This window comes from Helicoverpa armigera, chromosome 18, assembly GCF_030705265.1.
Source record: "Helicoverpa armigera isolate CAAS_96S chromosome 18, ASM3070526v1, whole genome shotgun sequence".
Taxonomy (NCBI): Eukaryota; Metazoa; Arthropoda; class Insecta; order Lepidoptera; family Noctuidae; genus Helicoverpa; species Helicoverpa armigera.
In genome coordinates this window covers 8,116,174-8,131,844 of record NC_087137.1, presented here as the reverse complement: position 1 = coordinate 8,131,844, position 15,671 = coordinate 8,116,174, and the positions used below count along the sequence as shown (strand labels likewise).

General features: G+C 37.9%; 1 protein-coding gene and 1 long non-coding RNA gene across 2 annotated transcripts in view; one reads left to right on the top strand and one right to left on the bottom strand.

Annotated features, from left to right (window-relative positions):
* The window catches only part of LOC110377715 (frizzled-4), a 36,113-nt gene extending 20,658 nt beyond the window's left edge, over window positions 1-15,455 (top strand). The window contains exons 2-3 of the mRNA XM_021336705.3: window positions 9,969-10,144; window positions 13,734-15,455. Of these exons, the coding sequence (XP_021192380.3) occupies window positions 9,969-10,144; window positions 13,734-14,371 (814 nt within the window). The 3' untranslated portion in view covers window positions 14,372-15,455. The remainder of the gene's footprint in view (window positions 1-9,968; window positions 10,145-13,733) is intronic.
* LOC110372288 (uncharacterized) lies at window positions 4,995-6,293 on the bottom strand. The gene is made up of 3 exons (XR_010277355.1): window positions 5,692-6,293; window positions 5,413-5,603; window positions 4,995-5,143 (listed from the first exon to the last, which is right to left on the bottom strand). It is a non-coding gene; the product is annotated as an uncharacterized LOC110372288 (long non-coding RNA).
* Window positions 15,456-15,671: the final 216 nt, after the last annotated feature.

The following is a 15,671-nucleotide window of genomic DNA, read 5'->3' as shown; positions in this document are numbered from 1 at the left end:
AAAGCTTAAATCTTGTTATTATAGATGATTTTGAAGGCAACTCAAGTGCTTCCTAACAGTGACCTCGTTAAATTATATTTAATTGGTATTGAAATTGCTTTCTAAATGTTATTCTAAGAATTAAGCAGTTTAACTGTTGATAAACTTAATTTGAATGCATTCTTCAGTCAACAACGACTTGTGTAGAAAAAAAAATTGATTCTCTTGAATCTAAAACTGCCTTCCCGATCACATTAGGGACTAATTTATTCAGCGGATCATTAATTTAATATATTGTTTATATCTAATTTAGTTATTCGGTAATATGATAATTTCCTTCATAGTTAATTACCAGCGGATATCCCGTTGTCAACGACTTTATTTGTCAACATTTTAGCAACTCGTTTGAAGTCGGCAATCGTTAATGTCAAATTAAAATAATCTTGATTTCCTAATTAATTGGCAGTAGGAAGCTGTTGCTAATAAATTTTAGACAAGACTACGGTAGCCATTTTGGAATAAATGGGCCGTTAAGAAAATTCAAGATGGCGGCGCGCTATTCGTTCTTTAATTACATGTAGATTTTCTCTGCTGCCTCTACTTCATTATTTGTGGCCATATTCATAATCTATAATGTAAGCTAGCCTGGATCACATGTCTACTTCATTACAGGCAGCGCTATCAATCTCAAGAAGTAATTATAACCTGAAGGCTTGTTAAAGAACATGGTGCAGCTCAAACCACTTCGACTTGACGACCGCAAACTTTAATTATTTGTTGTAAAACATGATTGAAATAGAAATTGTTTATTGAAATACATAGCTGATTGGATTCACGCGATCGTAAAATGTTCACTTATTTATTGTGTAGGACATAAGTGTTTTAAGTTAATAGAAATAGTAAATGTTGGTTATGGGACTAAAGAAGTTTACTTGCGAAGTCTCAGCCTTTTTGCTTTCTTCATAACTGCAATCTATTGATCTCACTCTTTTCTTAGAACCTCTTAGATCTCATAAAGTTTTAGAACCAAAAAGTTTCTCTAAAAAGGTGCAGTTGAACGAGGTTACTTACTATTCTTACCATAGACAAGCTTCGCCAATCAGCTTGACTCGGTAAGAGAAAGAAAATGTAAATACAAGTGTTTTGTATGCGTATGCGCAGAGCCTGTTTCGTTAACGTGCTCAGTGCCCATTATGTAAATATTGGGCTGTCACGAGAAGACACGGTACATGCGAGTTGCGAACAACTTTTGTTACGTCGGATAAAATCTTGATTGCTCGGCAATTGATGTTGAACTTGCTTCGGTCAAGGGTGAAGACTTTTAGTACCTTTAACTTTAGCTTTATAAGTTTTCTGGGTTTTATGGCTTTTCAACTGATGTTGTGGTTGACTGTCTTTCTAAAACTGGAAAGACTTGATTCTATGCGTTCCTTATTCGCGTTTGGGGTCAATTATAATTTTATAACGTTTAAGTACTCGTCGTTACTTGAGGTAATTGCTCAACAAGTCCTTATAAGCATCAAATCTGTTAACTAAAACTTCTGAACGTTAGACTATAATTTAATCAAATCAAATTATAATTTAACAACCTGTATCATATACATATATGCGTCAACGCATCTAAAAAGGCAATTTCGACTTGCTAGAACAAGACCACTCATTATGCTAACGAGAAATTATGCCCCCGTTCCGTCGTAGGGCGTGCTTGCAATTTGCCATCGTAAAACAAACTTAATTAGCCGACACAAGCCATAAAAGACATGTCATGTTGTTCTTACCTAACAAGACCCGCGACTGGTCGGCCGCCATCTTGCGGAGACCAATCAATCAATATTTATAAGATCAGATGAATTGTACAGAAGGAAATAGGCAATGTTATAACATGTTGTTATAATGTTGTTATGTGGTTACTGTTACTGTTCATAAGTATACTTATTTATTTGTAAGTTCTGATGCAGCTGTATATGATCTCAAAGAAATATTGGATCTTAAAACCTAACCTTTAAAAGAAGGTACTCCAATTAAAGTACCGATTGTTAAAAATTTAAAAATAAATTCTTTCAGACCCAACATTAATAACCTCAGCCAGCAGTGTCATGTTTAGCCTTTAAATAAATAAAACCTAGTGTACTTTTTTGACCTTTAAGATGAATTACTTTTGCTTCATAATTACGAGCCTGCTGAATACTAACTGGTGGAACAAATTAAAACTAATTAATCGTGATAATTAACAAGAATAACACGCTTTACACCCTTGCCACAAATTGACAGGGGAATCAATTCACATATAATTCCATTTGGCAACGGCTAACTATACCCTGAACCACTTGCATGCACGCGAAACAAACCTGTAAGGCTAAAAAATAAAGTTGCAACTTCTGTAACATAAATACCGAAGCAATATATCCTTATTTGAATTCCAGCACGTTGTATAAAGTGTTCCATCATTTATTTTCCTTTCGAAAAGCATCAATCATATGCGATCTCAACACTTGATCGAATATCCATTCCACATCATAACACGACCAATGTAATTAGACCTCCGAGAGGTCATTAATCTCCCTCACTGACACCCAGTTGTACGTCCGAGGTGGGTCCAAGTAAACTTGCCTTATGGTGCCGGTGGTGCGTTCAACTCTCGCGGCCATATTTAGCCACCTGCTGTGAACTTGTTCGCCATTTTGGGCAGTTAAGTATGGGGTTCAAAGGTTCCTGGATGATTGGGAGTTAGAAGCATGGAATACGTAGTCTTAGGTAGTAGGTACTTGGTCTGAAACTCTTATAGCAATCAAGTACTTGGTTTACAATGTCTCGAGCTTTTGGAATAACCTGTCTTCGAGACCGTAGCCCTGACAGTTTTAGAGGCAACATCCATGTAGACCATGTAGGCACCAGAGCGTGCTTACATAATTTCAGGAATCCGACTATGTTTATTTCAGCAGGCCATATTTATCCTTATAAATAGGCTCATAATACATTTGAATCTCGTTAATATCATACACATATCTCTGTCAGAGGCGTAACAGAAATAGTGCATCCTGTTTGGAGCGCGCGGGCGACGAGCGTTGCGCGCGAGTGTCGAGCCGAACGCGCTCGAATCGGACGGATAATCGATTTTACGAGCTCCCGAAATAAACCGAGTCCCTTCGGCACAACATGCATCATCCACGGTCACATTCTGCAGCTTGTGTTGTTCTTTTAATACTAAGAGGAAATGTATGACTGGTCGACGGCCGTCCATATGTTGTTAAAGAAACAAGCGCACTGATTCTAAATACGTTGTTTCGATGCTAAATCATAAACAGCTCAGTGTTCAGCAATTTAACATGACATCACTGTGCAACCAGTTCATTTGATCGGAGAATTCGATCAACATATCGAACGCCTTTTATGACTAAATGATTAAGCTTAGAACAAGTAGGTATTACTAAAACGTGGGTGAGGCCATTTACAGAATGCAATTTAAAGTTAAAATAGGGAAACGCTATTTTAATGGTGTCTGAGTTATAGAATACGGTATTGTGGCAGAATAGCGTCCCGTCTAAGGCAATAAATGGGTCCGTTCACCCAAATAGTGTTGTGGGTGTTGTGTTTTATTGTTACGAGCGAGTTAACGAGCGCTGGGGTGCGATTCACTAAGGCAAAACATCTTTACAACCAAGACATCATCGTTGTAACATCAGATGTAAAGTCGGCGGTATTCATTAGTTACAATTGCGCGATCGTGGCGCCTCAACGATGTTGACGGCGTGACATAGAACTAACATTTGGTGCCAAATGTATGAAAATCGGTATTCAGCAACACGAAACATCCTCGCCTGCAACGACAACCTCGCCTTCGCCCTCGATTTTATCTGTCAAACCGAAAAGCTTGTAAATTGTGGATGTTTTCTTGGATGAAGGCGATTAAAATGTAAGTAAAGCAAGTTATTTAATAAATTGCAATGGGGAAATATGTTTTTATGATGTTTTGTTTATCGCACTTTAATTCCTGAAACGTTTAAGCCTATTTTTAATGTTTTAGATGGCAGTTCGTCTTTCCTGTATGATTTTTTGTTGGAAGAAACTAAACATCAAGATAATTAAATAAATAAAAAGTCAGGCCTCCGTGATACGTAATATGGATTTACTAACTACTGATAGAAACTATATTATGGTTGACTGAAGAACAGATTAGACAGTTGAAAGAAGATTTCTCCTTTCCTAACAAAGGCGAATCGTTAAGGAGGAATTAGCAACCACACCAATATATTACACTTAAACAATACAATATAAATCATCATACAGTACAGTGGATAGGTGCCTAAAACTTACTGTCCATCAACCTTTTGTATGTAGGTACCTACTGTCCATTTTTTGGTTAGTGGGATTTATGTACCAAATAATGCTATGTGACATTGCAAGAACAATGGTCTCACGGGCATCTGCCTCAAGGACTCAACAATATACAGTAGATGCCATCAACCATCCAGATATTATTGATAAGTACAAGGTAAAAAGCAACTGTGACCCGGTTAACAAGCAAGCCGGACTCTAGCAGTGACTTGGACAGTGGACGTCATGCTAGAAGTTATTTAAAAAACAATAATATGTGTGACACCTACTAACAATACATATGTATTTTACCTGTTACTGTTACAGCCTTTTTTATTAACGTCCCACTGCTGGACACAGGCCTCCTCTCACATGGAGAAGGTGAGCACCACGCTTGCTCAATGCGGGTTGGTGATTTCAGACTATATAGTCCAGGTTTCCTCAAGATGTTCCCTTCACCTTTTTATCAGCCAGTGGCGTCCAAGATATACTTAGAAAGTACATAAAAACTTAGAAAAGTTGCATTATTTTACCTGTGTATGTTAAATAGTATTTTAACATTACACAATAGTGTGCAGGTATCGAGTAATTTTTATAAAAATACTTAACTTTTCTGTAATCATTAATTAATCAAACAATATTTTAATTCAACATGTCTTTTTATTATTTTGTATTTTATACCTAATGAATATGGATTTATTTATCTAAATTCAGATTCCAAAACATTCTCCTCGCATAATGGAATGTATTTTAACTCAATTACACAGAGTTCTGGCAAATTCTTCATGTTGCCTCGCAGCTGCAATTGAACTGGACTTCCTCTGAACTGCTCCTTTTTGTCCTTCCAATACTGCAACACGAGCAAAAATTATATGGTAATATATAAAATAAATAAAACAACTATTTGCTTGGTGTGGTTTCACTTTCAGTTGCAATTTCAAATGCCTTTATGATTGAATTTGAAGGATAGAGTAAAGTCATTGTATATGCCTGCTGTCAACACTAATTTAGAACCTAATACATAAAAAAACACAATGTAAAAGAGTACCTACTATACTTACCATGATTCAATGCAACAGTAAACACACACAGGTTCATAAATGATTATTGATTACTAACCTTACACCACTGCTCCAATATTTTCATACACCACTACGTCACTGTTTGGGGCTGTTGTTTTCGGATCGTGCCTGATGACTGCTCGCATTTGCAGTACGATCATGGGCCCATCATAATCAAACATGGTTTGTTTTCCAAAAAGCTTACTAGCTCTTCCAGCTGACTCAACGAAGGCAGTGCGTTGCGAGACACTAAAAGATAAATATTTTAGTTAATAGACGTAGTTCACAAAGACTGTATTGTATATTAAAATGTAAATGTTACGTACTGTGTACTTACTTTCGATAGTTTTGGAACCAAACTAAAACACAGGACAAGTAGAATGCCGTTGGTTAGGGGAACAACTTTTTTTAAAGTACACTTAACCGCTTAAAGCCATTTGGAGCTTTGAAATCTCGTATTTAGACAAATAAAGATATAATCCAGTTAAGAGCAAAATGTTTGTTTTGGTTTTGAAAAGTTTTGAAATGACACAGACTATATATTATACTACATAACCTAGATTATAACAAATGTCAAAGATTTGAGTCATTATTTTCTATGTCGAAAATGATATGATTAATTAAATATTCGTTGCTTATCGAATAGAATGTGTTTCATACATACATATTATGTATTTACATTGATTTAAAATGTCGAAATAACACCAAAAAACGTTAGTCGAGATTTTCTCGATTATACTTTAAATTGCTTTAGAAGAAATTTGGCAACACTGTAAACATCCTACCCGTCATCGTTGTTCGGCAGATCGTCGACGAGCTTTTGAGCTAAGCGAATACGGTTTTCATCAACGTTGTTTTTAAAAGCGATGTCTACGATGCGACATCTGTGAACTCGTCGTTGTTAGCATCGATGATGTGTTTGTTACAGAATCGCATAGCTGGCAGGGCGTGCGTCCGTGCCCCAAAGCTTCGTCAGCCCGTCTTACTATCTCTGCTTGAAATGTAAACGATTCCATATGAATAGCTTACGAGTTACCATTCCTGATCATCAGTAATGGTTTGTTTGGAAAGTTTTCATAAAGATTTGAGCTTTGATTGTTTTTCCTGTGAAGGTCGGGACAGGAGCGAAAATAGTTTTTGAGTGTCAAGAGTTAACATCCAAGTTAAAGATATTATTAAAGATAACTATTTAAGTTCTGATAAATTATCTTAAAACAGATACAAATCCTCAACGTCCCAAAAATAAATCTCCTGCCAAGCTACAAGTCTTCGTCTGACAGATAGGTACGGTCTGCCTAAAAATAGCCGCGTATTAAAAACTTAAAATGCATCAGCCTTTTTGTTTGACCGACTCTCCGTCATATTTTTTCAAGCACAAGTTAAACATAGTCCGTCAATCATTTTGAATTTGTTTGACGTTGGTGTACTTGTAAGACGGAGGTGTCTCGCGTCTCTGCGCAGACGCACCGGTACGAGACCGACATATGTCATGTCGACATTTACGACTACCCGACATTTGAAATAAGAATACAAATGTAATAGCCACATGTGTGGTCTCATAAACACGCCAGTGGACCTTTAAAGGTAACAAAGTATTAAAATTAATGATTTTTAACATATTTTTATCTGACCAGACTTAATCTCGGCCTCTGACCGCACTGTATGTTGGACGTCCACGTCCACATTTATTTGTATTACCAACTCCAACCGCACCACAAGCAACCATGTTTGAATGCGACGAAAAAATACCAATTAAAAATACACGACACATTAAATTAACAACAAGCTACAATTTATTCAGTTCGTGTCATCCATATTAAATGTGAAGTGTCAGTTACGAAATGTAATTACTGACATAAACATACAGCAACAGCGTGATAATAATGTTGACGTATCGAGCTTGCGGACACTATAGGAGCATTGTGCTTCTCATTACCTCATCACTATACATATTCATGAACTCATAACACTATAAATATTGCATCGCATCTCGCTCTTGTCAAATAAATATATTTCTTTACGGCGTGAAACCAATCGTTGTGGAGATAGCGTTATCGTTTAATGGCCACTTGAGCCACGACACGACGCCACATAAACACAAAAAGAAATAAAAAATGTTCTTAAAAGCGTCCGTCCGTTCGCGCCTCGATGTAATAACATTTGCATTTCCTTGCGCTCGCGCCGCAGACAAACGACTCGCGCGCCGAGGGACGCGCCCAGCGCTCGATAGATCCCGATGCTTTATTGAGTCATAAATCGCACTCCAAGTACTTTGTACTAATATGCTAAAAGGTTTTTGTTTTATTGCGATACTGATTGACTGTCATAACATTTACAAATTCGATTACTTCAAAAGTAGTAAACTTTAGTTTTAACTTCGCTGTGTGATCTTAAAATTAAACTTTTTACGAGCATGAAAACCCAGACGTGTTGCGTGTGTTCATAAGTACTTGAAAGAAATGAGCCTAATTATCACAATGCAAATCGTACAAACATTAGTAAAATGTTAGCCAACATGCGCCGGCGGCGGAGGCCGGATCAAACATGCGAGCAAGCGAACAAACACCGGTGTTTGGACTATCGCCACTTTCGGTTCTGTACAAATAGGGACCGTTGTTTGTTCAAGTGCCAGTGACACGCCACTGCGGAGATCTTTGTCCAGCTTAAGTATGCCCCGAGGAGCCCTTTGAGTCCCTGTTCCGTGGGTAATCTTGCTTCGTGCATCAAGGAACGGAACGGGTATAGTTGCAGTGGTGGCGGTTGAAAACAAGGCGACACCTTTCTCGACCGTAGTGGGAAGGATTTACCTGTCAGATGTTTTACGAGTTAAGTAAGGGTTGACAAAGGCTATAATTTACTCGTGGCGAAGTTCAACAAGAACGTTTACGAGGTCCCGAGAGCATGCGGCTCCGCATTGAAGCTGCTCTAAAATAAAACTAATGCCAGCCTGGATTAACGATTTATCGATCAGTGGCCGAGATCATAAAATTTTAAATAATGAGTAGAAAAAGATGAAACAAAGAGTTTTTATGATAGATATAACGAGAGTCAGCTCTCAGCGGCATCGAATTACACTGTCATCTTGATTACAACCACTTTTTGTTAACATCAGAGGCCTAACAAGTCGGTGTAAAATTACATTGTTGCCGTGCTGCATACAGAATAGACCGGATTACTTTTTAAAAACAAAAGGTAATCAAAAAGAAATAAATAAGAATTCTTTGTAAAAAGTGTGCAAAGCAAATTGAGTCTACAGAACTGGTGTCAGATTCTAATTACCCTTTATGTGCGAATAATTGGTGTTATTTACAATTTGGACACGCAGGAAATAAACAGGTTTGTGTGTTTTTCGGCACGCAGAACTTGACCTCTAAAATATTTTTCCTAAAATATCCAATCCTACATTCTTAGATACGCAAAACTATTAAGCAGTTTCTTAGAATATTCCAAAATAATTATCAGGCTGTAGAAAGCAGTCAGCAGTTTTAAAATAAAATCATTCAATCAAACCACTAGACGCGCAGTCTAGATCGAGCACATGTTTAACGATGTTGACATCATAAAATCCAAATATAAAAAAATAAGATAGTCGATATCGCAAAATTACTGATAACATCTGTACCTAATCTAACACGATCTATATTTTACAAGAAAATCATGTTGTCACCGTACTAACTAAATGTAATCTTGATAAGTAACTAGTGTTATCATAGGACTCCGTAGTTCGTTTATTGTAACACACCTGCCTACTACAGCTGTTTCTTAACCTTGTCCATTGACTGTTTAATTATCTTAATTACTTGGTCAGCCATCATTGATCTTGCTAGTAGCTGGTCAAGCACTTTTTACTTAATGTTTTATGGGAGTTCGAATTTATTGTAGTCTGTGAAAGACAATGACCCCATGTCCCAAGACATTGTGCTTGGGAATAAATATCTTCTTCAACGACTCGTCAAATACGAAGATTTGCAATGGTAGAAAATTGTGATCACCTTAAAGTCACCCAAGATCTACTGATAAGATTCAAACTATCTTCTATGTCATGCATGCGTACACATTACTTCAAGGGAGCTCGAAGCGTGCGCGCGAGCAGCGGTAGCAAATTCACACATATTCTCGTACCATCCAGGATCTAGATCAGCCGTAATGGCGTGTAACACGTTCACGAGTGTACTGAACTGGCGCCAACAGCGAACCATCAATATAAAGCTAGACATAATGTTTGTCCTACTTAAAATGATCGAGAGAACGCAAATTCTTGGAAGATTTTACGACTGGATATCATGACATGAATTATCGGCTGCTATTAATTCTAACGGCGTAAATGAGCAATGTACCAATTAATTCTGTAAAGTTATTGGTGTTATTTGCGTAGGATTAGTCACCAGATAAACCTACATTATATTCTTCAGGAATCAATACTTCTAAGTGATTAATTAAGCACTTAGAATAAGTGGTTAATTGTTGACTTCATGATTTTGCAACAATTATAGGCCCAAGAATCTTTTGGGCCCAAGAACGACTCCTATCGTGAACTTAATGATCAAACCCTTGCCTCTTAATAACTAGAAATATATCAAAACATATGCTTATCTTCCTTTTTCTGTGTTCCAGGTGGGTGGTGGTAGCAGGAGCATGGCGTGCCAGTGTCATGCGTCCCCCAGCACCGGCGGCGGGAGCTCGCAACAACCGCCACTCCTCACTCCTGCAGCTGGCAGCATGGGGAGTACCAGCGGCTTTAGCGGCAGCCGTGCTCGTCACTAGAGATGTTGATGCTGATGAATTGACTGGTAAGATCCTTTTGTTTTAACTCCTTCTATTCTTACAGAGAAGGACTCTTTAGGGTTGCGTTGTGAGACAGGCAGGATAGTTCCATCTTGGCAGTCTAAATTCGGTACCTTCAGTGGATCTTGTATGCACGCACGATTGACTTTGATTCACAAACTCTCTTCTTAGAAAACTTTTTTCGGTGAAATCGTCATTAATTGAATGTAAGTTCACCACATAATTTTACCATATTCTTGGTGCTCTCTTTTCTGCAATGTAAACTTATTTTTTTCTTCTGTGACATTTAATCAACGTCGACAGCAATTGGCAAACTGCTAATTAGACTCAGAAACGTAACAACTCCTTATTGCTTCTGTTTGCTGATACAAAATTAATTAGTCAGCACATCCTTTCAAAAAAGATGACATTTATCTCTTCTCGATTGACACATCATTACGATCAAGTTTATAAGGAGCGGTGGTATAGAATTTTAATTTACGATTTACTATTCCGATACACAGGCGACTTTTACACATCATCAGTGCAGTCCATCATATGTTTTTATAACACATCGTTTCTTAGTAACTGGGTCTGCCAAGTATGGTAGTTAGAGACCGGTTTCATAGTTAGCGAGTAGAAGCTGTCCAAAGATCAGGCAGGTTTGTCGTCACAGAAGGCGGAATAAAGAAAGATGTGCTATAATAAATGCAGTTAGGCTTTTTGTCCATTAAAATAACGACTTCATTAGTTAACCTATTCTGGAGCTAAATATCAGCCTAGTTATTTCTATATCTAAGGCGCTTGTATAATCTCCAGAGAAGACTACTCTCCTTCGAAGGGAAGTAGCCGTAACTATGCCAAAAAAAGCACAAATGACATTCGCAACCAACAGCATAAAGTTCCGACAATAGGAGTCAGGACAGACAGCTGTACATTAAAAAATATATGCAGTTATATATTCTCGTATTTGGTTAAAGGATCATCGGTCGGACCAAATCTTTATATCAAATCTAGTATTGCTACGTGACGATATCGGATAGGCGGTCGATCACGAGTCGTTTTTCTCTCTGATTGAACATCTTTAAATGGTCATGTTAGAAGTTCAACGCTTTTAAAGGAGGTTCCACTATTAGTGATGAACCATATTGGAAGTTATTTATTGAACACCATATCCCGTAGTGTTTAGCGAACTAGATTAGAAAGCTTTTTGTGGTATGAACCTATGTACCCCTTTTGGGATTTCTATCCCGCAGCGTTCATCATTTTATAGTGCAAATAGTACCTATAATATATCAGAACTTAGAATAATACAAACCTGACTTGCCAAGCCAGGAACAACGCACAATATTCTCAAAAAAAACAAGTCCCATTGTTCGTTTCTGAATCAATCAATAAGTCCTAATACACGTCCGTAGCGAAACAACACAAATGCAAGAAACGTTCCTGTTTTAATAGTCCTTTCTTGTTTCATCGGCGGCATTTTTCAAAGCGATTAAATCTGGTACGAGTGCGCGGGAGCACGTATTCATGCTGTAATGGTATTGAGTGGTTTGTATGGAAGTACCGGCTTATTGTAATGTTCCTGGTGTGCTAAACGAGATTGTGACTCGGTTTGTGCCATTAGAGGATATGTGGAGATTACTGAATGTCAATAAATAATGAAGGTCTGTCTACTTTTTGCCGGTTCTAATCCAGCCGCATTAGGTTAAGCTCAGGAAACACGTTGTGTAACAAAAACGGGGCTATTCTGTGTGCAACAACCGAAGGAGCGACAGCAGATTAAGCACTAGGAAACGATCTCGAATACTCTTGTAAATATTAATTTAATCTTTAAAAGAAACCGCTTGGTGTCGTATCTGACCTAGAGTCCCCGACTCTAGGTCAGATACGACACTGACCTAGAGTCGGGGACTCTACAATTTTTTGGAAAGATACACAATATCGGTATCAGTAAATCCGGAGATTTGTAGTCGAATCGTGCGATGTGCCGCTGTTTGGGGTTCTACAAACGGGCCGCATTCACGGCGGCATTATACATCCAAGTTGTTGTACTTAGTGAAACACACGTGTGCCAGTCAGTCCCTTCACAGCTAGAACATCTTCACATGAGAGATAATGCAACGGTCGTAGCGGCAACATGAAACACTGAAAACCTAGATAAAGGAACAGTAGCATTACTAAATACTGTAAACAGTGATTAGGCGGACGTACAAGTAGTGTTATCAAAAAATCCTCTTATCATTTTTAAGCTAAGAATGATTAATTTTAACGGTCGAGAGAACAATACAAAAACACCGCACCGCAACGATAACGATTTGTAAAAAATCTTATCGTAATCGGGTGGTCGGTATTATACGCGCATCGGAACCTTTGTGGTTTCGCGTGATACAAAAGTACGGACCGACAAAGACTGTCCCTTAGAAGCGGCGAGATTGCCTACTTAAATAAAGATTTCTGCTGGTCTCTTATCAAACGATACCATCCTTTATCAAATGGAAACTGGTCATACGTATCTTTAGCTAAAGGAGGTACCTAAATATCCCACTTCTATTTATCTGAAATTCTCTATACTCAACAATATTATCATTCATTATATATTATACAAGAAAGTACTGGAACCAAGAACATCCCTATTGAATTCCATATCTAAATCGTTTGTTTCGACGGATTCCCAGAAATGTTTTATGAATATCGTAAGCGAACAATAACCCAATCATCACTTATCAAGCTGAATTATGGGGACATACACTTAAAAATATTTTACCGCCTGGTTAAATAAACTTTTGGACATAAATCACTTGGCCCCGTCCGACTTGTCGACTGTAATAAATTCATGATCAGTAAAAACTGGAAGGTTTATTATATCATGCTAATGGCAGTGTCGTTATGGACCCAACTTGGGAACCAGCAAGTCAAATATATTTAAATAAACTGACGACTTTTTGTATTTCGTGTATTCAATTTAATGTGGCATATTTAAAGCTTTTCTTTAGCTGTCTGAGCTCCGATAAAGTTGGTATTTCAACAGCATCGTCCGCAAGATCGTGTGCTACAATAAGTTTCACTGATGCGAATATAATTTATTCGTGTTCTCACTACTTAGCGTCAGGACTGACTATCTAACGTGTGGTTTCCTATCTGTTTATCTCCGCCTGTGTAGATATTTTAAAACCCTCTTACATTTATTTTCATCGCCATTATGCGAAGTGCGAGCGAAGTGCCACGCGGCCCGATTCTCAGGCATATTGCAGTTTCAATCATGCCACGAGTATTGTGCTTTTATTTTTATTATTTCCATTCCACTTCCATTATGGCGGCCGAAAGAAATGCTCGACCATTATTCGAGCCGTTAAATACGACACCTTTCCTCCTCGCACGCTCGTATTTCAATTTTAAATCGGCCCTTTTAACCGCCTTATTAATGCAAGCCTTTTTTCTCGCCGTATGTTTGTGTAGGTGTTCGCTTTGAGAGCAGCTTTAGTGGAAATTGGAATGTTATTCACGTCTATAAAGAGTAGTCGTGAAAAAGAATTCGGTATCCGCTAACCCCTGCACCACTTTGTCGCGTACCTACCTACCAACTAAAGCTTTTTTTTTTTCTTTTTATTACAGGAACATGCTTCGTGGGTAACCAGTCTAGTAAGTCATTACTGGCTCTGGTCATAATTCCCGAAGCTATCTGCCTACTCCTCGGCTCCGTGTTCTTGTCATCTGGCTTCCGTGCTGTTCTCCGGCGTCCTGCACCCGTGCCGGCTCCATCAGTACTACTGAACTCACCACCTCAACCTCATCAGGACCAAAGCGTGTTGAGATTAGGAGCCTTTGCGGCCCTGTACGCTGTGCCTTCAACCTGTATACTTGCTACTTGGGTGTACGAGTACGCGTGGAGAGACGACTGGCTCGCTGCTCCTGTGCCTTCATCAGAACCCTCAACGCACCCGAAACCGGCTTTCTGGGTGTTTCTGTTTCGAATATTTGCGACGCAGATCCTTGGTGTCATGGTAGCGGTGTGGATTGCGACGCCAAGTCTAAAGGCTTTGTGGAGGAGGATTGCTGGGCCGAGGAAGCCGCCGATGGCGAAGTGTCCTCCGGGTCCGCCGCCCACTCCGCTGACGCTGCACTGCTATGCGTCACACCCACACACTCTGACTAGACATCCACATAAGTACGCTACGTACAGGCCACCACAAACACATTCATATAGAAAGCCAAGGCACTATCATTACTCAGCCGGGGAAACTATTCTCTGACCAGCAAAATGGACGCATAATAATGTTTTCACTTACTTAATGTATGTTCAAACAAGGTTCAAAGACAATATTAAAGAGCTGATTCTCCGTGGATGCATTTAAAATTTGTAACTTGTTGGTGAACTAATATTCAAGTGCCATTCGTTTTACAATTAATTGCCAAGGCCAGAATGAAAGGCCTCGTAATAATTAAGTATTTATAATAATTGTAATTAAGAGTATTTTTGTTATGAATGATGCATAATAATTAATGAAGATTTTTTGTTTGGTGTGTCCAAAATGGCTAGCCTCGCATTTGTTTTAATTTATAAAATTTGTCCGTACGTAGCCTGTCATCAAAAATGTTAAATCAATCTTTCAGTGCTCACTTACTGATTATTCAAAATAAAATAGCAAGTAATTTAAAGGCCAATTTTATGATTACAATTCAAAATTACATATCTGGTTTGGTCCGAAAAAATTGCCTTAGTAGTAATAAGTTTAAACATATTTTGTTTGTATTGTACATAATTTAAGTTACAAAATGTAAATAAGTTTAATGAGTATTTGGTTACTCCGAATTGTAAATAAAATTAGAAAAGACTATGACTAAATTAAGAATCTAGGTATTATTATCATACGTCCTCATTTTATTTTTAAATGTATACGCTTACCTACCTGCCAGGTACGCGCTTTTTCCTAATATTTCGGAAAAAGCGTCTTCCTTCTGTATATTTTTAATATTTGCATTTTTCTGGCACTCTTCATTTTGTGAAAGTCAATGACAAGTACATATTTTCATTTTAATACCTACATGCATATTTGTTCTATCTTAGTACTCCTCTACTGGGTCTCTTTGTAGCTGCTACAAACCACAAAAAACTACGACTCCAGATTTTTTGAAGAAAAAATATAAAACAAGATATTCACTGCGAAAAACCCACCTCCTCATTGCCAAAATATTTTATAAATACCTATGTAATGTAAATAATGACTGAAAATATTTGTTTGTGAATAATAAATAAGGTTTATTTATATAAGTTTTTGTAAGTAATAGGAAATAGTGGCTAATGAGTAGATTTACAATAAAATATTATAATAAAAATGTCTTTTTAATTTCAAGTTACCTTAGTGTACTGCTTACGGTTACGGCTAGCCTAGTTTTGGGACAAAACTGTTCCCCACCGGTTGGGTATGGGTAAATGTATGAAAGATGGATGGACCAGCCAACAATGATGGAGCTACCGCGTTTGCAAATACAGCCAACAGGTGAGGGAAGGTGAAATGATGTCTACCTACTACCGAATGGGAATATTCTAAA